The following is a 26868-nucleotide window of genomic DNA, read 5'->3' as shown; positions in this document are numbered from 1 at the left end:
AGTTTCCCTCTTGGGCCCCTTCACCTCTCTCACTCCCATATCGGCCCTTAATGCTCAGTATCGTAATCGCCTGTTTGTTTTCCATGATAGACTTTAAATATTGTAAAATCGGGGACTAGGACTGTCTGGTTCATGTTTGTATCCCCAGGGCAGAATACCTGGCATCTCACTAAATATTTGTTGAAAAGAATTGCTGAATTAGGCCCAGCCAGGTGTGTAGTGGTTAAGTTCATGCACTCTGCTTCCTTGGCCTGGGGTTTGTGGGTCTGGATCCCCGGCCAGGACCTAGCACCGCTCATCAAGCCATGCTGTGGCGGCACCCCACATAGAAGAAGTAGAAGGACATACAGCTAGGATATACAACTATGTACTGGAGCTTTGGGGAGGGAAAAAAAAAAAGGAAGATTGGCAACAGATGTTAGCTCAGGGGCATCTTCCTCACCAAAAAGAAAGAATTGCTGAATTAATTGGCTAGCATCTTATTTCGTTTTCGCAAAAGGTGAATACCCTGAAGTTCTGACCGAGCACGCTGCCTGTTTTTCTTTCTGTACCTAAAACCCCCTCCTTCCATTGGTCTAGCCTCCCTGAAATGCCCTTTTCTCCTCTAGCTTCTCTTGGCTTCCCGTCTCCATCCTAGCCCCCTGTAACTTCGCCCATGCTTTGACCTTTTAGCCCTCTGGCTTTCCTCCCAGACTCACCGTCTACACAATCCTGAACTGGCTGAGTGTTCTTCTGGAACCTGCTCTCCCATCACTCGGCCCAGCCTCGCCTTCCTGGCAGCGGCATGTCTGTACCTGTGAGAACCCCGCCTCCTGCACTCTGATGCCTCGGCTGTAATGCAGGGCGGGAGAGGGCGCCCGGGAAGACTGGGCCCCTCTGGGTTGCATCACACAAAAGTCATCTCCATCATCCAGCACAGATGGCGAAGCTTATTAACTGACGGTGATTATGCTGAGGAAAAATCTCAGGCCTGCCTCCTTAGCCACCCCACCCTCCTCTCAGTGAATGAATCATGCAGGAGGTGAGCTGATGTGACCCGCAGAGGTGACTGTCCGCACTGTAGGAGTGTGAGATGGGACCCAAGGGCAGTTCCGGCCTCTTGTGACTCAAAAGGCCTGTCCTCAACGTTTTCTGCCGAGGCGGAATCCACGTCCGCTATTTGAGCTGGTGGGGGCCCTTTGTCCTTCACACGCCTACATCCCCACAATCTTCAGACTATAGCCAAAGAGATCTTATAAAAATAAAGCTAGTTCTCAGATCCCTTCAGAGGTTTCCCAAATCCACGAGGCCTCTGAGGCCCTGTGTGGTCTGGCTGAGCCCCCTCCACCCCAGCTCACTCTGGTTTTTTCTCAAGTCCTTTGGCCATTCCAGCATCTTCCTGCCCAAGCCTGTTGCCCATCGGGTTACCTCTACTTGGAACATTCTCCCCTGCATTCTCCCAACCCTGCCACAAACGTCCCCTTCCTGCAGCTCTAAGCTCAAACGTCACTGTCAGACCAGATGTTCCTGATCCCACGCTTGCTCAGGTCCCCCTTTAAATGTTTTCATAGTGCCTGTACTTTTTTTTCAAAGTGCTTAACGTAGGGCCCGGCCCCGTGGTGCAGTGGTTAAGTTTGAACGTTCCACTTCAGCGGCCTGGAGTTCACCCGTTCAGATCCTGGGTGCAGACCTATGCACCGCTTGGCAAGCCATGCTGTGGCAGGTGTCCCACATATGAAGTAGAGGAACATGGGTACCAATGTTAGCTCAGGGCCAGTCTTCCTCAGCAAAAAGAGGAGGATTGGCGGCAGATGTTAGCTCAGGGTTAATCTCCCTCAAAAAAAAAAAAAAAAAAGAAACAAAGTGCTTAATGGAAATATAACTGAATATTCATAGTATGAATCCTCCTTGCTCCATGATAAGTTCTAGGACTCTGTCTGTGCTTTGCCCCTTGATGGCAGAGCTCGGCTTCCTGGACTTGCCATGACCTCTGCTCCTTGCTGGCTTCCTGGGGCCCCCAGGCCCTTGCAGAGGCAGCCCTGGAGTCTGGTGAGCCAGCAGCCTGTGGGCCCGTCCCTACAGAGCTCCATGCCAGCGCCAAAGTGCCCCTGCTCACCTGTGCGGACTGTGTTTCCACAAAGATGTGCTTCCTTTTAGCAAAACCTTAGGTAGACATCTCTATGGAACAAGTCCAAGTCCACTGTTTACAAAAAAGATTGTTTTAAATAGTAGCTTTCTAGTGCTTTTGAAATTTCATCTATGAAGGTAGTTAATACACTACTTTCCAAGATCTTAATCATAAAAGCAAAAAGCACAGAAAAACCAGAGCAGCTTACACAAAAGAATCCAAAGCTTTCGAAACTTCGGTCCTTGTGAGGGGCAGCACAGGCCTGACTCCCGTCCTGTCTGCCAGTCGGAGTGTGTCCCCTGGGAGCCTTCACTGCAGAGGTCAGGAGAAAGAGGGCACAGGCGTTTGTCTACCTGGGGCTGCCCCTTCCTGGTTCTTTTCTCCCTCCCCAGCACAGAGTGGCTTTGTCACCTAAAGCTTCCGTGTTGTTGTTGTGTCTGCTCAGCCCTTGAACTAATGACCACCCCACCCCGCCCCCATCTCTGGGAACTGCCCTGTCACCCACAGGGGTGGGACCTGGCAGCCATATTTGTTCTCAGTGATCCAAATTGATTGGAAGGAGAGTTTACTTGACCTAAGCTGAACCACTCAGAATCTCCCCTGGAGATTTAGAAATGAAAGATTCTTCTCATGCGTCTGAAACTAACACGGTGAAAACATGCGGTGGGCTGTGTTCTGCCAAGTGGACTGAGGAGCAGAGAGCAGAGGTCTGCAGAGAGAGAGAGCAAAGGAAAGAGATGCCCAGAAAGGCACAGAGGGACAGGTCTCTGCTACCTCCTGACTCCAGGCTCTTCTTGTCGTCTGGGCCCAGCTACGTTGTTGGCTGAAACCTCCACCAAACTCCTGGAAGGAGGGAGGCAGAAGAATGGCCCTCAGGTGTCCCCGTCCTAGCCCCCAGAACCTGTGAATGTGTTAGGTTACACAGCCAAGGGGAATGCAGTCTGCTAATCAGCTGGGCTTAAACTAGGGGAGTAGCCCTGCTTATCCAGGTGGGCCCAGTGTACGCCCTGGGCTCTTCGCAAAGCCAAGATGGAGCGTATTAGTCAGGGCTCCCCAGAGGGCCATCTGCAACCAGGACAAGGGCCGGTGTCGGAACCTGACGACACTGACACCCTGACCTTGGACTTCCAGCCTCCAGAACTGTGAGAAATAAAATCCTGTCATTTATAAGCCACCCAGGCTGCGGCATTTCGTGACAGCAGCCCGAATGAACAAGGACACCTTTCTCCTTCCTCTGCTTCTCTCCTTTCCTGAAGTCAGGGGAGAGGCCTGGCTTGTGTTCTTCTGGGGAGATGGGGAAAAGGGGGCGCAGAGCCTGGGGAACTTCACTAGCAACCATTTCAGTGGGAGGGTCTAGAAATCTGTTCTCAAAGACCAGCCACCAGGCATCTCTGTGTGAATTTGCCTGACGTGGTGAGCGGCAGCAGCCTTGGCGAGCTCAGCTACAGGCTGGATTCCAGCCTGCCCTTGCCCTTGGCCTTGTGCACCCTTTGAGCCTCTCTGTCGGCTCAGCGTGGCATCATGCAGACACCCTCACCCACCGCACCCTCCAGAGGAATGAAGCATGGAGCGCCTTGGGAGGCAGTGTGTCTGTCTCAACCAAAATACAGTGAATGAGAAAAAGGAGGTCGTGTTGATGCTTCCTACGTGCGTGTCTGCAATATTTACATTCTCTGATAACAGTTTTTCTGACACACATCCACTCTTCGGGAGGAAGCTGAGAATGTGAGTGACAGTTTCTCTGTGTCTAACAGCTTCTTGGACCAAGTTCAGGAAATGAAGCATTTGAAGATAGGGCTCTGGCACTTCCATGATGGGCGGGTGGGTGGAGGCGGGGAGCCCAGGTCAAGGTGGGGGCAGGACAGAGGGGGAGGAAAGGTCATCCTGGGGCATCTGAATGTTTGTGCCTCTTGCAAGAGCAAAGCTCCTTGACCAATCGGTTGTCAGTCTGCCCTGGGGACGTCCAAGCCACTGTGGTTAGGGTTCCTCAGGGCCTACAAAGATATCCGTGGCCTCTGGCCTCTTACAATGCAGACGGGGATAACAGTTGGTATCTGGTGAGGACCCAGTGAAAGCTACAGATAGAGAGAGTTTGGGGGGCAGGGTTGGTCATTAGCAATCAGTTCTCTGGTCAGTCCTGGCTGCAATCCTGCAGGTGGATAATGTGATTCCCAGTCCCTGGCTGGGGTACGCATTTGGCCTTAAGTGAAGCCCGCCTTCACCATGTCCCCTGGACAAGACTATCATCGTGTTTCTTTCATTCTCTCGTATTCTTCATGGGGGTTGTTCCCGCGGGTGTGGCCTCTGCTGACTTTGGAGTTCTCCAGGACAGAAGCGAGTCTGGGTCTCTGCCTGTCGCTGAACCCGTGCCAGGCACATGTGGGCGCCCCTTCGAGTTGTTGAATTTCACCCTGTAGGAGAGACTGCAGACGTTCAGGACCGCCCCGTGCAAGTAGGCCGGCCAAGGCAGGCGCAGGTGTGCCTCCAGCCCGGAGCACAAATAAAGATGGGCGTGCTAGGTTTGGGAGGATTGCAAACTTGGATAAGGACTTGCTTCACAGGTATGTAAAACTCTCCTAGACGCCTGGTGGATATGGTGTCTTGCAACAAGAGCCCAAGGCTGGGGGCCCTTGGGAATCCAGTCCCACAAAGGGATGGCCCAGCCTGGCATCTGTGGGTCCCAAGGTTGTATCAGTCAGACCGGGCTGGATCACAGTGCAGTAAGAAACAACTCCAAATCTCGGCGGCTTAAACAACCAAGGTTTATCTCTTGCTCTTATTACTTATCCACTGCTGGTCGGTCGGGTAGGAGGGGAGGGCCTGCTCAGCACAGTCTCTGAGGAGCCCGGGCTGGCAGAGGGGCTCCATCCTGAGGCACGCTCCTATGTGGCCGGCTGCGCCCAGGCTCTTCAAGCTTCCACCTGGAAGTGGTCCTCACATTCCACGGGCCAAAGCAGACCCCTCCTAATGCCCCAGCAGGCAGGGATCACACACGACAAGGTGCCTGGAAGAGGAAACGCAGTACTTGTGAATGCCTAAGACGACCACAAAGGGGAAGCTGGCTGGCAGCGAGTGAGTGGGAGCAGCGGGGTTCCTTCTGGTGGCTAGGTCTCCTCTCCCCTGACACCGAGGCCTGACGTGGGCGGGGGCCAGAGCAGCCCCTTGAGCTCCTGGCCCTTCGGAAGCTTTACCTTCCTGAAGCTCTCTCAGTAGACCGTGAAATCCAATTTAGAGCACCCCGTGGCACCCAGTCATTGAACCTCCTCATGGCCACTAGGAGGAAGACAGCAGCATCAGGACCAGGGTTTGAAAACCCCTTAGGAAACAAAGGGTTCTGAGCTGGAAATGGCAACAGGGAAGACATCTGCTGAGATGAGTTGCAGGTGGCAGGGGGGTAAGGGGGACACAGAGAAAGGCAGATGGATGCGGGTTTTGCACCTGTTTCTCTTGGGCTGGAGCAGCCGGGATCACACCCACCCCCAGCTATGACACCCTTGTTCTTTAGGTCTCCGTGAACTGTCACTTCTCTGGGAAGTGTTCCCCAGCCTCCCCGAGCTGGGCTGGCCGACCTCCTCTGTGCTCCCTACGCACCCTGTATTTCTTCCTTATCCCCTGGCTAGGCGGTGCCCTTAGGATCTAGTACCAGCCCGGGAACAAAGCGCACACTGTGAATCTGAGAAGCAGCGAATGATGGGGCTCGTGAGGGCTCCACATTCGCGCTTCAGGTTGTCAACAAGCCACAGAGGCACCTGGATCTGGAGACAGCTGGCTGTGCCTGGGCTGCAAGGTCAACACAGGAGCCTCCCTGGTTGCTCAAGGCTGCCCTGGGCACTGCTGCAGGGCCACCCCTAGATCCTGACAACTCAAGGCCCTGGGACTCAGTCTAGACTCAGGGACCTCCAGGCCGACCCAAGGCTCTTGGAAGTGAGAACCTGAGCTGATAAACTGCCCTGTCCAGCTCCATCACCTAGACGCCTCAGCCTGCCCCATCCCCAGTGGCTACACTTTCACTGGGGCCTCATCCCTAATTCATCAGGCCCAGGGATGAATTACACCTTTCCAGGGATGAGTTTTCCCACCTCTCCCAGAAACATCCAGAATGTTCCCATCCTTTCTCCTGAATCCCTGGGGAGTGGACTGTTCCTGGGCACTGGGAAACAAGAGTACCTTGATCACACCCACCCTCTGCCTCTCAGTGCCTCAGTTTACCCATATGTAAGGCTTGTGCTGCATCTGCCCCTTCTCACAGAGATTCCAGGAACATTAATATTAAGGCGCTGGCCGCTCTTTGGGAGAAAGGGGCTCTATTTCCATGATTTTGTCCTCTGGCTCCCCATCCCCCACCTCCCTGGAACCTTCCGGGATGTGCTGCGTAGGCCATGCTGGAGAGGGAAACCCAGGGAGTGGGGGGGTCAGCAAGTGCAGGGTCTCAGGCCTGGGAACATTCAAACACAGGCAACGATTTCGTCCAAGCGCCTTTAGTTCAAGGGGAAGCAGGTTAAAGCTGCTAGTCGTCGAGGCGGGGTCCTTGGGCCAGAAAATCCAGGAATGCCCAGCCCTGGGCCAGGGAGGGCGGCTGGGGGCAGGGACCCTTCAGAAATGAGGTGAGGCCTGTAGAAAGGGCCTCCAGGTGTGGGCCACCCTGGACACCAGGCTGAACTGCTCGAGCTGCAGCCGTGTGGGCCTGTAGGCGTTGAGGTTGCTGTAGAGAGCAGGTGGGCCATCTAGGGGCCTTGGGGACAAGTGGGCCTGTGGGATCAGGGCCCCCCAGGGGCCGTGGTGGGGCTGAAACCTGGGGGGCGGAGGTGGGTTTGGGGCCAGGGGACTGCCGGGCCCCGAGGACAAGGACAGACTCTGGTTCTGGGGGTTGCTGCCCGTCGACGGGCTGCTGAAGGGGTTGGAGGATGTGCGGTCACTGGCAGAGCAGCTGCTGCCACTGAGGCGGGTGGGCGGTGGGCTGGGGCCTGCCCTGGGCTGGAGGGGTGCGGCCAGCCTGGGGGACTTCAGGCCCATCACGGGCTTGGAGGAGGTGTAGAGGTGGCGGAACTCCTCGTCGAACAGCTCCACTGCCTGGCCTGTGAACTTGGAGAGGATGTTCCGGTGGACGTGTCCGCAGAGCCAGGTGAAGCTGGAGGGGAAGAGGAGAGAGAGTGAGGGGTGGAACTGGGGAGGTGGCGCAGGGGTCTCTGTGACACTGCCCTGGGAGCAGTGGGGGCTGACGGCAGGGCTGGTAGGAAGGGATTAACATACGCCCACCACTCCTGGAAGGAGAACCCCTGGAGGGGGAGGCCCTGGAGGGAGACATGGGTGTGCTCCTGTCACAGATGACAAAACTGAGGCTCAGATACCAGCGACTGTCTGCAGGTGAAAAATTAAGAAGCCAGAGTGAAGCCCTGGCCTCAGGTCCGGGTGCCATCCTGGTGCTCAGATTATGGCCCCTTCAAAGATCCCTGGGGAGGCACAGAGGGGCTGCATGCCAGCTGAGTCCCGGTGTCCTGACTCTGTGCTCCTCGGAGTCACCTAGCCACTGCGGCTCCACCTGTGAATGCGAGGCCACCTGCTCCTTCTAACCCAACAGGGGGCTGGGCAAGGCTGCTCCCTAGAAGGCAGGGGCTGTGTTGTCACGAAAATCTAAAGGCGATGGCTCCATTTTGGGCACATAAACCTGTAGGGGGTGGGAGGGCGAGGGAGAATCCCATGCTCTCTGGGGGCGGAAGAGAGAGCACAGGGGCGAGCCCACAGGAACCGGAAGGATGAACAGAAGTGCAGTTTGCCCGGCCACCCACCAGAGCTCCCCATCAAGCAGAGGCCTGGGCCCTCCATTTACAGGTTTTAAATGAAAACAAAATGCTCAAGGCATTTATGCATTATTTTTATGATTCCCTGATTTAACCAAATTCCTTTCTATCTCTGATGGAAAACTCTCCTCATCACACCCCCCACCCCCCCAAACCCTTGAAATGCCTAGTGACAGCACAGAAGACCCGCCAAGAGCATCAGTTAGAGATTCCTGGGTCCCTAGTTATGTCAACCCAGGCGTGGGGAGCAATGGGGCAGGATGGTCACAGGGGGACAAGGTTACCATGGGCTACAGAAACGACCCCCACCAAGGGTCTCAGCCCCCAGCCCCCAGCCAGCCTGCCTTGCCACCGAAAGGCTGGGCCCAGCCTGTGGGATCCCTGCTCTGTGAGCCTGGGGCACCCCTGGAAAGAACAATGAGGCTTTGTTTAAACCCCACCTGCCGCCCAGGAGCCACCCACACAGCCCCAGAGAGGCGAGCAGCTGAGGCTGAGCCTAGAGCCAGCCAGGTGACAGGGAAGGTGACAAACACAGGGACAGGGGGACGCTTGGCTACACTAAGAACTCAATCGCCCTGTGTTGTTAGGAATCAGGCTAGAGTAGGCCAAGCAACTGCATGCTTTGCTCAGAAACAGGTTCGAAGATGCCCTGGCAACTTTCAGGCCCCTATGCACCCAGCATGTGCCTGTGCCCCCACCCCCCGGCGGCCCCAGCACACCCCTGGGTCCCTTGTGCTTCCCTGCAGCACCTGCGTGCCCCCCACCCCCACAGGGGTTCCCCTTCTTTACATGGCACATGCCCATTCATCCTGTGCTCTATCTTCCACATTTTCTTTTATCACCACCCATAGTAAGAAATACATTTTATTTTTATTGTTTTTTGGCCCCTTAGTACATAGAATTGCCTTAATCATAAGCTTTGGCTCAAGACCCACTCTCATCATTAGTCTATTCATGACCCATTTTAATTTATGTAGCTATTTAATTTTTTTTTTTTTTTTTTTTGCTGCAGAAGATTCACCCTGAGCTAACATCTGTTGCCAATTCTCCTCTTCTTTTGCTTGAGGAAGATTAGCCCTGAGCTAACATCTGTGCCAATCCTCCTGCACTTTATATGTGGGTCACCCCCACAGCATGGCTGGTGAGTGGAGTAGGTCCGCACCTGAGATCTGAACCTGCAAACCGAGGCTGCCAAAGTGGAGTGCGCAGAACTTTAACCACTCAGCCATGGGGCTGGGCCCCTTAGTTATTTCCAATAATTTAATAAGCACCTATGGACCCACCACCTGAAATAAAAAGCTAGCATCTTGACATTAACCAGCATCTAACCATATGATGCTTCTCGGAAATCCATTTTCTAGGTTCCCCCAAATAGAGGAAATCATCACCCTGAATCCTATGTCATAGTTCCCACACTTTCCTTTTTCTATAATTAAAAAAAAAGTTTTATGTACTTTGGAAAGTAAATATTTTTATTTTAGTTGTTTTTGATCAATATATGCGATCTTTGGGGATTTTGTTCCACTTAATATTAGACTGCTAAGATTCATCCATGTTGTCTCTTGTTACTATACTTCATTTGTTTTGACTGTTGTCTAATATTCGCCTGGTGGTCATAGTGTGATTTGGTCACCCATTCTCCCACTGACAGGCATTTGGGTCGTTCCCACGGTTTTTCTGTTGTGACCAGTGCTGCTATGACCATTTTTATACGTGTTTTCCACTGTGCCGTGGACTCGTTTCTCCTAGAAATACGCCTAGGACTGGAAGTGCTGGGTTATAAACTAGGCGAATATTCAGCTTCAGGAGAAAATGCTGACCTCTTTCCAGAGTCACTGTCCCGATTTGCAGTCCCATTAGCAACGCAGAAAAGATCCTGTGAATCCAACATTCGGTATTGTCAGTCTTTGTATTTTTTTTTTTGCCGGTTGAAAGGTGTAAAATGCTCACTCCTTCTAGCCTTGCTTTGCGTTTTCCCGATCATGACGATACCGAGCACGTCTCCATGCATCCCCACACGTCTCCATGCATTCCCACACGTATCCTCCTCGGGACGTGCCGGCTCGCGTCCCTCGCCCACGCGTCCGTTGTGCTGCTTTGCTCTGTGATTCCCGGGAGTTCTTGGTGATTCTTGACATCGATCCCGTCAGAGCATCTGGAAAACCTGCTCCCGGTCTGTCATCTGACTTTTCACTTTCTTTAAGACGTCTTTCGACGAGCCGGAGTTCTCACCGTAAGACAGTCAGATTCAGCGATCTTTTGTAGTCAACGCTTTTTCGTGTTCTTTTTGACACAGAGGGCTGTCTGCGTGAAGACACCTCGTCCTACCCTGAGGTCTCAAAGATATTCATCTGTATTTTCTACTAAGAGTTTTAAAGTTTGTTTTTGACATTTAAGTCTTTCTAATCTATTAGGAGGGGTTTTTTTTTTTTTTTTTATGTGTGGAGTGGAATCCAATGTTCCATATGGAGAATTATTTTTTCCCAGTTTCTCCTTTCCCCGCTGCTCTGACAGGCCCCATCATGTGTGGGCCTGTTCTGGGCTGTCTGTTCCGTTTGTCAGTTTGTCTGTCCCTCCTCCAACACTACATTGCCTTGACTACTGCGGCTCCATGACGGGTCCCCATCTCTGATAGGGCAAGCCCCCGCTGCCTGTTCAGACTTATCCTGGCTATTCTTGGAGAGATACATTTTACATCATGGCCTGCTCATATATACAGGGACACACATAACCACACAGTTTCCAGAACATGCCTTACATCAGTGTGCTCTGATTATTTTTACTCTATCCTATTTCATTAAAGGAAAAAAAAAAAAACTGGGCATCATCTGTTAGGTTGATTTCACACTCTGCTAATACATGGTGATTCACCATTGGAAAAACTTTGCTCCTCCAGCCACACTGAATGGCCAGGACCTAACATGGACTTTCATTCACTTATTCATTCACTCATTCAACAAATAGTTATGGTCACATAGTGTTCAGACTGTATTAACTGTCCTTTGTGCCAGGAATGCATTAGAGAAGAAAACAGACCCAGTCCAGGCCCTGACATTATGTTGTTTACAATCTTGGCTAAATAAGTCCACAGAGAAGTTCTCTAGGAAATGATCTGGAAGCTACCACCTGCAAGATAAGTTAACAGGATAAATGTAACAGGAATGAACTCTCCAGCAGAGGGAATAAACAGCAAGTGCAAAGGCCCTGAGGTATGAAACAGCATGAAAGACCTGGGAGGAGGCTAGTGTGGCTACAGCACAGTGGAGTGGGAAGAATAATCTTGCTGAGACAGAGGCCATGGTAAGAATGTGGATGTTCTTTTCCTAGGACCAGTAACAAACGTGGAAGGATTTTACAGATTTAAATGATTTGATCTCGTTTGCATTTAAAAATCTTTCTGTTTCTGGTAGAGAAAGCCCAGAGAAGAGACTGCGGGTCAGGGCAAGAGTGAAATCAGGGGCCAGTTAGAAGGCTGTGCTGGTATCATGCTGTTCCTCATGCTGTTCCAGCTACCTGATTTTGTACCCCCTCCCTGCCCCAGTCTTTCTCATCCTCCAAGGCCCAATCGAACCTCCTGGACCTGCCAGCTGGAGTGGGAGCTCCCTCCTGGCTGACCCCAGGGCACTTTCTTAGTCCATGCAGATGTTTGGGCACACACCACACCGCTCTGGGGCCATTTATCCATGTGTTTTGATGACAGAGAAGAGTTCTGTGTCCCCAGCACCTGGCACAGCGCCTGTCGTGGGTAAGATCCTCTACAAGGGCTTAAATGTTGAAATGCACACCCCCACCTGCACCCACACCCAAAGTTGAAGATGCAGACAGAACTCTTCCGGTTGGGAGGGCTGCATACGACCAGAGGGAAGAGCCAAAATATCTGAGGCCCAGACATGGCTGCACTGAAGGAATGGGATGGAGACTCTGTTTCGTTTCACTGGAGAGAACTCTGAGGGTCCCAGGGCAAAGGATCCTCAGAAAGGCTGGCAGACTGGTCGCCTTTGACCGTCAAGTGCAAAAACATTCCAGCTGTGCTGTGCTCGCCCCAGGAGCTGGCCTCTCCACGGTTCTCAGAAAAGGCCCTGCATGGCTCCAAGCCCACTGCCACCCTCCTCGTGGTGCCTCCCACATCAGGATGACAAACCCAGACCCCACTCAGTAGACACTAGAGAGCTGGAGACCTAGTCAAGGAAGCTGGTGACCCTGGGCCAGTCACCCACCCTCTCTGTGCCTCAGTGCCCCCATCAGACAATTGGAAGAATAAGGCCTCCCTCAAAGGCTGTCATGTGGAATAGATCCTTCCTAAAGGTCTGATTGCACCCGGCTCAGGGCCTGGCCCAGAGCTCAGCGCGGTTAGTTCCGCTTCCTCCTGCCCGTAGCGAGGGCGAGGGCCTCTGTGAGGAGCTCCAGGAGGCGAATGCGAGGCTCGAGTCTCCCTACTGAAAATAAGGGGAGACTCTCCGCCCTCTTCATTGCTCTTTCAGAATGTCTTTCTCTGTCCCTATCAAACGTTTGGAAATCTTTGGGACGGCTCACTAAGCCTCTTGCTAGGCTCACAGCTGGTTGCTAGGGGTGGGGAGACGGGAATGGGGAGCGACTGCTTAATGGCAAAGGGCATCAGGACCTGCCATCCCAAATCTATATGCCGCTCTCAGATGAGAAATGGTTTAATCTGCAGGAAGCTGAGAAACAGCCGGTGCGGGACGGAGTCTCCGAGCTCCCCTTCTCCCTGAAGCGGGTCCCTAGACCCTCACGGGAGAGGTGCCCTCCCGATACCAGGAGGAAGGGCGCATCCTTATCCCCAAGGACGGAGGGACTCCGAGAGGAATCCGAGAGGTCAGGCCTTGCTATGTCCCCCAGTGACGACGCTCAGCTCCCACCCTTCCGTCCTATCGCGCTTTTCCAGGACCTTCCACTCTTCACCAAACCTCGTATGAACACGCTCAGGCTTAACTGTTTCTCAGAGTCCTCATTTCCTTATGAATGCTCCCGTGTCATGTGAAACTTATATTAAGTAAATCTGTATGCTTTTCTCTCATTAACCCATCTTTTGTCAGTCCAGTTGACAGGGCCCCAGATGGAGAACGTAGGAGGGTGGTAGGAAAAAGGAGTTTCCCTGCCGGTGTATTGGGTCGTCTGACTTCTAGGCCAGGCTGCTGCCGCTTCAAGTCCCTAGCACCAGCCTTAGGTCCCGTGGGGCATGGAGATGCTCTGACAGGGGAGTGGAGAAGGGGCCGGGAAGTGTGTGGTTGGGGCCACAGAGGGTGACGCTTGCCATCTTATCTAGGACACTGCGACAGTTCAACAAGCCCTGCAGTGCTGAAGCGATCGGACGGCTGTCTTGGTGGCCTCCAGTCTTGTCGGGCCCCCAGTCCGTCTCCAGAGGCCTGCCTGCTTGGCAGCACCCCCACCATCTTCTCAGCCTTCTCCCTTTCAAATCTTGCCTATCCCATCTCCCCTTGCCCAGGGACCTTGCCAGGGTACCGGCTGGCTAGTAGCAACCATTTCTTGAGCACCTACTGTGTGCTAGGAACAATGCCACATGTTTTGCAAACTTTATCTCACTGAGCCTTACAATAATCTGGCGCAGAATGTATTGTTACCCTCATTTTACAGATGAGCACAGTGAGGCCAAAAAGAATTGAATTGCACACTTTGAATGGGTAAAATATCTGGTATGAATTATATCTCAATAGATTAGTTATGTTAAAATAATAAAACGTTTTGAAAAGAAAATGGGGCGCATACACACAACAAAACAAAAATTGCATGGCTTTATAATCACACCTGAGTGGCCTGAGGAGGGAGAAAGGATTCCATGTCGGATGGCCATGTCAAAGGAAACTGAGGCACTCAGAGGGGCCTCTCTCCCCTGGAGTCCACTAGGAAGGGCCCAGGTTTCCCCCTGTGCCCAGGCTGGTCCTGCCTCCAGCCTCATGTGTGGGATGAAGGCCCAGCTCTGGGCAGAGGAGGAGCGCCCTGGGAGCTGCTCCTGGGCGTGTGTGCCTGTGTGGCCGGCTGGTCCGCACCACACTCAGCCTTCGCCTCTGCGAAGCCTCAGCTTCTAGAAGGGGCAACTGAGCGCTCACCTGTACGATCCAGACAGGACGTATCTCCAGTCGGAGATGATGAACTTCTCCTGGATTTGGCCGGCGAACTTCCTGCCTGATTTGGCACAGTACACCTCTCCTTCCACGCTCCGGATGGAGATGTTCTGGCGGAAGGAAGGCAAGGCTCTCTCACTAATTATGTGTTTATAGAAATACGTTTGCCTCGGAAAGAGTTGGGGAGGATGGTCACCAAGATGTAACACAGAGGTTATCTCTAGTTGGTGGGATTATGGGCAATTTTTATTTTTTCCTTGGCTGAATTTTCTAAATTTTCTTTGTTGGCCTGATATTATTTGAGTAATGGAAAAAAAAAAAAAAAAAAAGGAAAAGAGGAAAGGGGAGATGGTGAAATTTAAACAAAACAGAAAATAGAAGAAAGACGAGGGTCTGATGCCCATGGCGTCCTCCGTCTAGGCTCCCATGGACCACAGACGTCTGGCAAGCCCAGCCCTGCTTTGCAGGTGGCGTTAGTGACATGAGTCCCTCAGCCCACGCTCGTCAGAGGGAAGGCCCAGTGCAGTGAGAGGGGCAGCTTTGTGGAGACCCCAATAGACACTAGACTGTCCTAAGAAAAAGTGTGTCTACAACCCAAACCGTGGCCCTGTGTGTCCCTCTCCTCGCCAGCAGCACCTGCTGCCCCGGCCCTCCTGCTGGAACACTTGGAAGCCTGGAGACGTGAAAGGGCAGGTTGGGCATGGGGGTCTCAGAGGAAGGTGGGACACTTTTGGGATCCTGTGAATGCCCACCGGTGGCTGGCCGGGCTCTGGGAAGGAGATGCCCAATGCCTTCAACAGCGCCCCCCGGCCTACCATAAGCTCTGTGAGATGGTGAGGGGGGCCACATCCCACTGTCCCTTGGTGGGCAGAGCACTGTCAGGTGTGGCCGGTGCGGGCCGTGAAGGCAGGCCTGTGCTGACTCTCTGGACCTGGTTCGATGGCCTCAAGAGCAGGAGGAGCGATGCAGATAACATCAAGCAAGCCCAGCCATCAGAGGACCTGGGGCCTGTGGCAGCAGAGGTGCCTCCTGGTCAGGGTGGAGGGGAAGGAAGGAGGAAGGGAGGAGGGTGGGGTCTCCTGGAGGCTGGTCTGCCTGAGAGAGAGGCCATCACCAGGGGACCGCCCACCAGCCATTCAGCGGGGCCTCCTCATGAACGCTGTGGGTGGCTTTACATCCGTCCTTGGATTACCCTCCCCAGATTCGACATGACTAAATGAACCCTTATTTCTGGGTTTCTTTTCTCCCTGGTAGGAGAAGGAAGTGGGAAGTTCAGTTAAATCCAAGAAGATCCTGTTGGGGCTGTGGAGTCCTAAACATGTATCAAACAGGTCCCGGGTGTCACCCTGCCCCGTGGGGCACACCCACTGGGTTTCCTCGGCTGAGAGGAAAATAGCCATATGCCACAGATGTCGCTGCTCACCACCTATCTATCCATGGGCCCCTTTACACTTCCCAGCCCCCAAGCATCTAGGTGGGGTGAAAGGGCTATGAGTGGAAGTGACAAGAATCTCTTCCAGGTCAGATCCTAAAAAGACGCTGTAGAACCCTCCAGCCCTCTCTCTCCGTGTCACTACCATCTTGGAGGCCACGTATTCCTTCCGGTGTCGCTACAAGTTGAGGGAGGGCCCTCTGACCTACTCTGGACTTCGAGCGAGAAAGAAACCTGTATGATGTTAAGCCATTGAGAAGGGGGCATCTGTTACCATGGCACCGCCCACCCTATCTTGACTAATATAAAGTGCCTTTCGGGGCCCCTACCTTGAGGTGACTGTCGGAGATCTGGACTTTGTCACACATCTCCTGGAAGAGCTTCACACCTCCCTGGTCCAGGAGCACACAGACGAACACCCCACGCTTGTTGGCTGCCTCTAGAATGTCACAGAAGATCTCCACATCCGTGAACACGTCCATTAGGATGGCCAGGACCTGGGCCAGGCAGAGGGGTCGAATTCCAGAGGAGTCAGGGCGGGATGCTAACCAGTTTCAGCCAAATTTCCTAAGTCCCACTGGGCCTGGGAGAGCCATTCCCATTGCTACAGGGGACAGGATGGGGCCGGGGAGGGTCTGACAGGGCAGGACTCAAGGAAGGGGAAAGAGCTGGAGTGGAGCCCACTGCTCTGTCCTGACCCCACCTCTCCAGCCCCGCCACAGATCCTCTGGCCTCTGTGCACACTGTGGGAGTGGAGAGCACAGAGGAGGAAGGAGAGAAAAGCACAGAGAGAAGGAGAGCAGACAGGGGCAGAAAACAAGGGGATGTGGCCGGGCAGGTTCAGAGGACAGGGACAGACTTAAGGTCATGGATTCTCAGCTGTTTGGAGCTCTAAGGCACTCTATGGCCACTGGATTTCAAATGTTTTTAAGCCATAGAATCTTCACCTCTAATAAAATCCAGTGTGGAGACCCCGTATGTAAACTAGACCAGACTGAGCTGCCCAGTGGGATGGAGAAGGGAGTCCTGCCCAGCCAGCAGTCACTCATCCTCTATCACAGCAGCAACTCGGGGAGGGGGAGCCCTAGGCATCCAGCAGAGGGGAGCGACGGATGTGTTCCTGCCTGCCAAGCATCCATTCCTCCTTCTTCTGCCAACAGCACCCCAATCTCACTTTAAGGAATCACCTCTCCCCTACAATCAATGTGGTTTGGGTGGGACGACTGCCATGCCCTGGATTGGGCACAGGGAGGGCCCATCACCGAGGCCAGACCAGTGAGAGCCCTGTGTCCCCCGCTGACCACAGAGATGGGTTGCGTGATCCAAGTTATTCTCCTGAGAGTCAGCCCAGGACTCCTGCTGGGTCTCTTGGGGAAGGCAGGCTTTCTTTCTAGTGGGTTGCTTAGTTGGTAATTTATAAGCTCCAGCTGCTGACAGCCATGTTGCCACCACGTGGGGACAGCCTGCCTGAAAATGAAGCCAGCCCCGGAGAAAGTAGGGCCAAGAGGTGGAGACAGACGGCCAGGAGCACCATTTGAACGTCTCGTTTCACTCGTGCCTGAAGCCAGTCCCACCCTCGACTTCTCCACTGTGGATGCTGAAGCACGTTCCTCTCCTTCAGCTTGTTTGGGGCTCCTTTCTGTCACCCAATCGGGAGTCCTTCCTAACACCCAAAGTGTGGTATATTGACAAGTGGATTATTATGTAGCCATTAAAATTGATCATTACAATGGTTACGTAGAAACTATAAGACATCGTGAAATGTTAAAGTAAAATTTGCTGTGTGGTAAGTGCTCAACAAATGTGTGTTAAAAGTAAATGAATCTAGTGAAAAAAGAAAACAGAACAAAGTAGTTTGTCCACTATAACTGCCAGGGAGGGAGAGCGGCGTGCAGAGAGATAAGGACAGAGCCAAAACCAGCAGTCATGTTCACATGGGGGACAACAGTGATTGTCTTTCTTCAACATTACCTATAATAATGTGCTAACTTTTAAATAATTTTTCTAATAATTACAATAATTTTTGTGTGTGTGTGCTGAGGAAGATTAGCCCTGAGCCAACATCTGTTGCCAATCTCCCTCATTTTTTGCTTGAGGAAGATCAGCCTCTGAGCTAACATCTGTGCCAGTCTTCCTCCACTTCATATGTGGGTTGTTGCCACAGCATGGCTGATGAGTGGTGTAGGTCTGCACCTGGGATCCAAACCCGTGAACCCGGGCCTCCAAATTGGAGTGCACCGAACTTAACCACTACGCCACAGAGCTGGCCCCACAATAAATTATTTTGACCATCAGCATCTGGGAAGTAGCAAAGAAAAGAAGAGTGTCATGGAGACAAGTGAGGGACGTGGGTGGGATTCACTTGGAGCTGACTTTCTGCTCAGTTGACGTGGGCGTCTGGACAGGGTCAGGACCTGCTGAGAACTGCTCACCCTGGGCTAGAAGTCAGAAAGGCTGTCCTGATAGTGAGGCCTGTGACCCACTAGGACCATGGCCCTGTTATCACAAGATTAAGTGTCTGTACACATTTGAGCTTATGGCGCCCATAGCACCTAACACTGACACCCTCTCTCTCTCTGCTGAAGCATAAGTGCTTCCTTGTCCAAGGTATTGACCAAAGAGACAATTCTCTCCTCTCCAGAGGTCAGTAAATCCTCCAAGTTGTGTTCCAGTGAGTCCTTGTCTCCCTGGGACAGGGCTGCTGAGCGGGCAACCAACCGAACAGAGAAGGGGGCAGGTTGGCAAATAACCCAGCGTCCTGGTTTAAGGGATGCTCACAGACACAGGCTCATGATGACGAGGTTCATCTTGTTTGCCTCCTGTTGGGACTGTCTCCCAGCTGGGTTGATTCAAGGCCAATGACTTCCCCAGTCCCTGGCGTGGGCGTGTGCCTGACAGGGTGTAGGGGGTTGACTGATGACCTCCCAAAAGATACATCCACATCCTAACCCCCAGAGCCTGTGGTTGTGACCTGATCTGGACAAAGGGCTTTTGCAGATCTCAAGATGAGACCATCCTGAATTATCCAGTGGGCCCTAAACCCAATGACAAGTGTCCTTATAAAAGACACCCAGAGGAGAGACAGGGAGAAGAGAAGGCCATGTGAAGACGGAGGCAGAGACGGAGGCAGCCATAAGCCAAGAAATTGGGGCTGGCCCCATGGCCTAGTGGCTAAGTTTGGCACACCCTGCTTCAGCAGCCCAGGTTCATGGGTTTGGATCCCAAGTGCAGACTTACACCGCTTGTCAGCCATGTTGTGGAGGTGACCCATGTGCAAAATAGAGGAAGACTGGCACAGATATTAGTTCATGGCCAATCTTCCTTACAAAAAAAAAAAAAAGGAGCAAACACAGTCCCTTTGTGATGGAGCTCACCTACTCAGACAAGCTCCCAAGGCCTTCACAAAGCACCACGTGGTGCCACCTTCCAGGGGTGGACATTGGGGCTGAGTGGACCCTGTGGTTCCCAAGGAACTTTGCCTCCAAAAAAACACAAATGCCTGAAGCCACTAGAAGCTGGGAGAGGAAGGGAGGTTCCTTTCCTAGAAACTTCAGAGAGAATATGACCCAGTTAATATCTTAATTTTGGACTCTGGCCTCCAGAACTATGAAAGAATAAATTTCTGTTGTTTTAAGACACCAAATGTGTGGTAATTTGTCATGGCAGCCCTGGGAAACTAATCCAGAGGAAGAGTGGTCTGCTGGGAGTCAGGGAACTTTGGCTCCAGCCCCAGGGCAACTGGAGACTAGCTGAGTGCCTTTGGACAAGTCACTCACCCTCTCTGGGCCTCAGTTTCTTTTTTCTTTTTTAATTTTTTGCTGAGGAAGACTCGCCCTGACCTAATATCTGTGCCAATCATCCTCTATTTTGTATGTGGGTCACCACCACAACATGGCCACTGTTGAGTGGGGTATGTCCGCACCTAGGATCTGAACCTGGGCCACCGAAGTGGAGCACGCTGAACTTAACCACCAGGCCATGGGGCCGGCCCCTGAGCCTCAGTTTCTTTACCTGTAAAACATTGCCCAATAATAGAGCATTAGTCATCATGCAAGGTGGGTCTAACTGTGAGCCCAGATAATATAAGTTAAAGCATGTGCAAAAGTCAAGGTTGTTATTCTAGTGTGTAGTTAAAATGTATTATTTTTATATGCATAATTCATGAGCAAGTCTGGATAATGGTAGACTAACATCATGGATTGTTCTTTTAATCCAGGTTATTGAAGAGGATTAAAATCAGTGTCCACACCTCTAAGAGTGTAAAAACAGAGACAGGAGAGGGAGAGCTGTGTTCTTGTCAGGGCCAATGGGATGGACCAGCACAGTGGGCGGGGTTGGCTGAGAAGAAGGAAGCCGCTTCTGTGACACTTCGCTGAAGATGGAAGTCAGCCTGGAAGCAGAGCCCAGCAGGTGGCTCTGGGAATAGGGGGCAGGCGGCAGCCAGGGGGATGCTGGTCTGCTGGGGCGATACCCAAAGGCAGGGATCATCCTGCAGTGACCTCAGATCCAAATCCTGCCTGGGCATCCCTTACTCCCTGCCAGGCGGACACGAGTTTCTCATGGGCTGGAAATCCTGCTGCTTTGGGAAGGGCAAGCGTAGGAGGGGAAATGGGATTTGCGTCCTGGTGGGGCCATCAGTCATACTGGGGCCAGTTGTTGGGGGCACTTAGCAACCCATCCCCCTTTCTGTGCTTGTTTCTACTCTCTCCTCTTTCTCTTCTATGAGCCACGCTCATTTTTCTGAGCTTGCTTTTGACAAATGAGTAATAACAGGAGCAATGATTTGTCAAGCACCTCCTCTTGGCCATCTGTCATCTTCTGTAACCGTCACAACACTGTCATCCCTGCTTCCCAGGTGAGGAGCCAAGGTGCACAGAAGTGAAGCAACTTTCCAAAACCCACATGGCTAAAAGGCAGGGGAGATGCCCCAGACCCCAACCCAGAGCCAGGCCCGTAGTCATTCTGCTTCAGGCCTAAGAGGAGGACTCTGATGTCTGTCTGTCTGTGTGTCTGTTTACAGGATCAGATACAGCCTGAGGGGCAAAGAGCCTCCTCCGCTTGTGGGTTAGGGCTGGGCCAGGGAAGGAGAATCAAGCCCTGGGAGGGTGGGGGGACCCCAGAGCAGAGCTCAGTGGACAGAGAAAGGTAAGGGGCCCAGGTGGACCCTCCACCAGTACCCCTCTGCTGACCCCAGAACGATGTGGCCACAGCCCCTGAAATGGCAGCTGTGAGATGAGCCCACTAGGGACAACCCCTCTCCAACCACATGCCCCCACACCCGTTTGTGTCGCCTCTGGCTGTGCCTGGTGTTCCCCTGGTATTCCCCTCCCCCACGGCCCAATCTGGAGCCATGACAATATGCCGGCACTTTGCCACATCCTGGGCACCCAGAGAGCAGAGTGACTTCCTTCAGGAAGTCCCATGGGGTGTGGAGACATGCCTATCACAGATCCCAGGAGGGTGGAGCTCCTCTGCTGGTCCTTGGGGGCCACCCCACCCCAGCAGGACCTGGGCTGGGTGGAGGCACCCTCCTGCCCGGGCCGGCACCCCCTGCACACCTGGGGGGCTGGACCCCTTTCTCAGTGGCTCCTTGTCAGAGAAACAACCAGCGATCTCGCCCTGGGGCCCTGGTGGCCCTGGTATCCCCGTCACAGGTGTGGGGTAAGGGACCCCCTCATCAGCTCCCTCCAGGGGGTTATGCAGTTTCTGCTCAGGTTTCCCGCTCAGTCCCCCTTCCTGACCCTGGACCCTCATCCCTGTCCCCTGACCACTTCCCTCAGCTTGGCTCATCGTGACCCAATGACCGTGTTGGGGGAACAGCCGCTCCCAGGCAGAGGCTCAGCCTGTAAAGATGGTCCTTGACACTGGGGTTGGGGGTTGGGAGTGTCTCCGGAACCTTCTCGATATTTTCCCCTTCTCCTCCTCTGCAGGCCCTCACCCTCCCCTCCGCCTCCCAGAGGGCTGCCTGGATCTCTCCTTTCTGCAGTGAATCTGTGCTACTTGTCCAGGGAAAGGAGAGGGAGAGGCGTCGAGTGGGAAAAGGGGGCTTGCCTGAGAAAGGTCTCTGACTTTTTGATCTCAGACTCCTTGCTAGTCTTCAAAATTATCGAGGATTCCAAAGAGCTTTGGTTTATGTGGATTATAGCTATTGAGATTTGTCATGTTAGAAACAAAAACTGAGACAATTTTAAAATGTGTTTGAAAATAGCTAATATTAGTTACTCATAATACTATGAAGCCCATTACATGTTACCATAAATAACAGTTTTAATGAAAAATAACTGTATTTTCCAAAACAACAACAACAACAAAATGGAGCGAGCAGGGTGGCATTGTTGCGCCGTTTTGCCAACCTCTGTGGCATCTGGTGTAACAGAGGACAGCCGGCCTCTGCCGTCTGCTCCTGCTGCAATCTGGGGCGACATGTTGTTAGGTGGGAGGGTGTGAAGCTGGTCCAGCCTCACACAGGTAAGTGGTTAGCAAAGGCAGACCCTCACAGACCCCCTGCAAGGGTCTCAGAACCTCAGGGATCCTTGGTCACACACACACTCGTGGCTTTTGTTGTTGGTATTCTATGATGCTTTAGCATCCCAGGGCTAGCTGATTCCTGGAGAGAGCAAACAGCTTGCCCACGAGCAGGCCTGTGATGTGCACACCAAGAAACACAGAGCCCACATCCCTACCATCTCCTTTATCCCTGAATCACCCCAGGGCCAGGCACTGGACAACCAGGGACCACAAATAGCTCAGAGCCTGCTGGAAGGATTCAAATGAGCCAGTCCTCAGCAGTTTACCCCACCTGCCTGTCTTTCCCGCAAAACCACTATCAAGGCCTGGGCCCACGAATGCCCCTCGCTCCCTCTGCTTCCTGACCCACCCTGGTGCTTCCCGTGTGGCCCTGCATGGGGTGCCGTGCCTTCTGCTTCTAGGGAACTGAGAGCAAAACCTCTTCCTTCATGACATCCCACCCTCTCGCACCTCCTGACCTTTGCAGTAGACACTCCCAAGGCCTGGAATTTCTTTTCCCTTCCCTCTCTGCCTGGCACACTCTTACTCAGCCTTTGAGACTCAACTCAGAGGCCACCGCTTCTGCGAAGCCTGCCTTAGTCACCCACCTCTTCACTCCCAGGCACAGAGGTTGCTCAGGCCGGGGCTGCCACTCACCCGTGTTCTCTCTGACTCTCCCCGCCTCTCCCCTGCGGGCAGGCAGCTGGCAGGAAGCTCCCCAGAGGGAGGGAGGCCTCTTATTCTGCGCTGCCCTCCTGGGTGCAGGGCCTGGCCTGTAAGCTAGACTTTGTGGCATGAAGGAATGAGAGCATGAAGGGAAAGAGGGAGAATTCTTGATGCTTAGGGAGTGGAATCACTTCAGAAAACACCTAGCAGGCTGGCTCTATTCCCCTCTCCTCTCAGGGGGCTGAAGCCAGAGGAGAGAGGGAATGCAAACCCATTCTCTCCACCCTCTTCTCTCCACCTCTGTGTGGGGATAGGGGGGCATGGCCTACTCCTATGGACAGCCTGTGGCTGGGTTCCAGCCCCACCCCTGGCATCTCTGTGGGAGCAGGCCACCCCTGAGGCCTCGTGTGTGTGTGCATGGGTGTGTACATGTGTGTTGTGTGTGTATGGGAGGGATATCACAAACTCTGCCTGCAGGGGCCTGACAGGCAACACAATGGGTGAGGCTCATGGGGCCTGGGACAACAGAGAGTGGTGGGGACTGCAGCAAAGGAGACCTACCCAAACAGGTGGCCACAACTCAGAGCCCACTCTTCCTTCCTGCTAAGAGGAGCTAGAGAGTCTTGCTCTTAGGTGAAATCTGATTTTTAAGTATTGTCCTAAATTCATAACATGCTGTCTTGCTGGAACAAAGGACGTCAGTGAGCCTCAGGGCCACAGAGGCAAAGAGAGGGAAGCCTTGCTGGGTGGGGACCCAGGGGAAGAAGAGGGGCTCAGCCAGGGGGTTATGTTTCACACGCCCCAGCCTGGCTTCTCTCTAGGGAGTCTCACCTGCTGGGTCACAGCTGCTGTTGAGAATATCCCCAACACCACTGGTCCCCACCCCTCAGGACAGCACTGAACTAACACACAGACAGACCAGAGCTACACCCTTAGGAACAGGCCCTTGGAGCTGGAAGGGGCCTTAGTCCAGCGTGGAATCTGAGGCCTGGGGAGGTCAAGGGACTTGACCTAGGTCATGCAGCTGGCCCCAGGCGGTGGCGACACTCCTGGCTGCCTGCCTGGGCCCATCTGTCAATTCCTAATGCTGCCCTGCCAGGGAAACATGAAATACCGCTCTGAAGCAGCCCAGTGGCATGAAAAGCCCACACTCCACCCGTTGTCACCTTCTATTTATTTTCCAGAACTCGGCTCCCTCCCTCCCCTTCCAGGCACAGCCTCCTCACCCCTGGTGGCTTTTTCTGGAGTCTTTAGATTTCACACAGTATTGGACTTGGGAGGGGACTCAGTCTTGAGACTGGGATCCCAGCAGAAAAGGAGCTTACATATCAGCTTGTTCTTTGAGTTCTTTAAATGCAGCAAAATAAATCATGCTAGTGATGAGAGAGATTGAGGATCTTTAGAGATGGCAAATTTCTTTCCTTGGCGTCCGTTCTCACCCTGCCCCTCTGCAGCTTCGGGAAGCAGAAGCGGGCATCCACAACCCTCAGCTGAATGGTCATTTTGTGCACCTGGGGTGGAATGAGCTAGACGGCCTCCACCCATTCCCCAGCTGAATTCCCAATTCCCCAGCAATTCCAGGAGCTTTGGGAGAACTCCTGAGCCAATGCCAGTCACGCGGCCTGCAATTCTGCCAGCCAAGCTCTGGTCTTAAAGGATTTTTCTTCTTCTAGACTCACTTATTAAAATATAAATACTCTGGGGAGGGAGCATCTTCTCTGCTGCCTGCTCCCTCTTCTGCCTGACCCCCGGCTGGATGCAGGTGCCGCACAGTCGTTTGTGGGCAGACTAAGCTGAGTCTGAGAGGACAAGGGACAAGTGTGAGCCCCAGGGGAGTGGCCCCTTCATTCAGAAGCACATAGGGGAGGCCCCTCGGCCAGCCTGGGGAATTCAGGAAAGACTTCCTGAGAAAGGGGCTCCAGGGCTGGAGCTTGAGAAGGAGAAGGCGTTAGTCAGGTGAAGAGCAGGGAAGGTGAGGGGGGTCCCAGGCAGAGGGAACAGCACATGCAAAGGCCTGAAGACAAAAACAAGGCGGGTTTGAGAGTCGGCAGGTCACTCAGCACAGAGCGGCAGGAGGTGGCAGAGGAGCTGGAGAGGTTGTGAGCCATCCTAAGGGGTTTGCTCTTCCCACTGTGGGCACTTGGGAGCCATGGAAGGCTCTAAGCAGGGAAGGGACCATGTTAGACTTGAAGTATGAAAAAAGTGTCTACAGCAGCATGGAGACTGGGGGGTTGGGAATCAAGATGGAAGATGAGGGCCAGGCAGGAAGCCATTGCAGGAGTTCCAGTGATGGGTGGTAGTGGCCTGGACCCGGATTGTGAAGAGCGGGATCAGAAAGTCAGTGATCCAGGGCAGGGGCGGAGAGAAACACCCCAGACTCCATGCTAAGCCCCAACCATCTGGACTCCATCCCTTTGAGCAGGACGCACCCCTCTTCCTCCTCCACCAGCCCCCCGTTCCTCCCACCCGTGGCCGAGGAGACAGGCTCCGCCACGGCTACCTGCCCCGTCCGGTGGATGCAGCGGCGGATGAGGTCTCGGATGTTGTTGTGCTTGTCCGTCTGGAAGTACACGGTGGCACTGGACTTCTCCTTCAGGTAGGGCTTCTCAGCCGAGGCCCAGGTGTGCAGCAGGGTCGGCTCGCTGCCCTCCGAGGCCATGGGGTAGTAGGTCCCTGACTGCTGGGAGCAGGAGTCGAGTCCCTTGGGGCCTGCCTCGACCCCTCCCGGGGACTCCAGGGCACAGGGGGGCCCCTTGGACTGAGCCTGGATGTACTGGGCCTCCGCCGAGGACAAGAAGTCCACCTCGCCTTCCTGGCTGAGCACCTGCCAGTAGGCCTCAGGCCCCCCATCCAGGAGGGCATCTGTGGCCAGCCGGGCACTCTCATTGTCGCTGAAGTCTGCCCTGGCTGGCCGGACCCACTGGCTCTTGACATCTTCCAGGCGTTTCCAGATCTTGCCCACGTGCCTTGGCCGGCTCATGCTGCCCTGTCCCAGAGTGGTGGGGGAGAGACCCACTTGAGCTCTTCCTGATGGCAGGGGCAGGCGGGCCACGCCACAAAGGAGGACCGAGGCTCTCGGCACCCGGGGGAAGCTCCCCACGTCCAGCCCAACCTGCCACCCGTCGCGCCTGCTCCGAGGGACTGATTTCCCGCTGTCCTGGGCAGTGCTTCACAGCGATCATCCTCTGCACCAGGGGTTGGCTTATCTGTGAGTGACACCCGCCCTGCCTGCGGGCCTGGAGGGCTGGCTCCATCACGCCTTGGCACACTCAGCCCTGGGAGATTTCCTCTCCTCCCAGCAGCAGCGGGAGGCCAAGGTGAGCCAGCTTCCCGCCTGCTGGTTGCACAACTCTCCCAGGAGACCGTCGGGCCTCTGTCATAAAACAAGGAGCCTCTTGCAGCACCCTCCCCCTGAGCCCTGGGTCCCTTGTGCTCCTCCGTTCAAACACCGAGTGGTTCAAAGACAAGAGTTTCCCCATGGGGGAAAGGTGCTGCCCTGAGATGTGCCATCCCTGTGAGGAGGGAAGCTGGAGGCAGGCCAGGCAGAATGTTCGCCAGGCGCCCCTCCTTTCTCTTGGGAACACCCCAAGCTCCTGGCCCTCCTGGTCCTCTGAAAAAGCTCTTCCCTCCCGTCTCTCCTGGACTGTGTCTGTCGTGGTCATGTGTGAACGGAGCCCCCAGAGAGGTTCCGGTTCTGGGGCCAGCGCTGGTCCCGGGGAAGCAGCTGCTTGCAGTAGTGTCTGGGGAAGAATGTGGCGGCATCTGGGCCCATGGACCTGTGGGATCGGTCTTTGTCTGTGCTGGAGGGGCTACTGGTCGCAGGCGTGTTGAAAGAATGTGAACAGCTAAGGGAGAAGCCACATTTTCTTTCCAGATCAAGTCAGCATCAATTCCACGTCAATGGAATGCAGTATCTAGAGTCCTGACTCTGTAATTGGGTTCTGCTAGAAACAGACTCTGGGACTAGGATTCCAGTACCAGTAGCTAATTGGATGGTGGGGGTTGGCAGGAGTGAGACGGGAAGGGAAGGGAGCTACTGTGGGTATGTTACTGAGCAGCTCACCACTGTGGACATCTGGGGTCTAGGAACACTTGGGAACATCTGGGTCCGGTCCTGCCGGGGACCTCTGAGAGATAGTGTAGACGCATCGCAGAGTTTTCCTACCCAAAGGGTGAGAAAGCTATAGAATGTGTCTACCGACCTCCATTTACTATTGGGCGAGGGCTGCTCCAGGGGCTGCCTTAATGCCCCCCTGA

The 26868-nt window shown here is 53.8% G+C and overlaps 1 protein-coding gene across 4 annotated transcripts; it reads right to left on the bottom strand.

The window, feature by feature from the left end:
• Positions 1–3721: 3721 nt before the first annotated feature.
• FAM83A (family with sequence similarity 83 member A) lies at positions 3722–25848 on the bottom strand. 4 transcript variants are annotated; one of them, XR_011543509.1, is made up of 6 exons: positions 25112–25848; positions 15768–15935; positions 13992–14116; positions 6187–7235; positions 5299–5380; positions 3722–5111 (listed from the first exon to the last, which is right to left on the bottom strand). XR_011543509.1 is itself a non-coding variant. In XM_008544271.2 (4 exons), exons 1-4 carry the CDS (start codon positions 25589–25591, stop codon positions 6701–6703), a joined length of 1308 nt encoding a protein of 435 aa, XP_008542493.2. In that variant the 5' UTR covers positions 25592–25848; the 3' UTR covers positions 3722–6700. The 4 variants fall into 4 exon arrangements, 2 of the variants coding, with proteins under 2 accessions (XP_008542493.2, XP_070488094.1); XR_548735.2 differs by having other exon boundaries at positions 5299–7235; XM_008544271.2 differs by having other exon boundaries at positions 3722–7235.
• Between the last annotated feature and the right edge of the window lie 1020 nt (positions 25849–26868).

The sequence above is a fragment of the Equus przewalskii genome, chromosome 8 (assembly GCF_037783145.1).
Source record: "Equus przewalskii isolate Varuska chromosome 8, EquPr2, whole genome shotgun sequence".
Taxonomy (NCBI): domain Eukaryota; kingdom Metazoa; phylum Chordata; class Mammalia; order Perissodactyla; family Equidae; genus Equus; species Equus przewalskii.
This window is presented reverse-complemented; position numbering and strand designations above follow the sequence as displayed.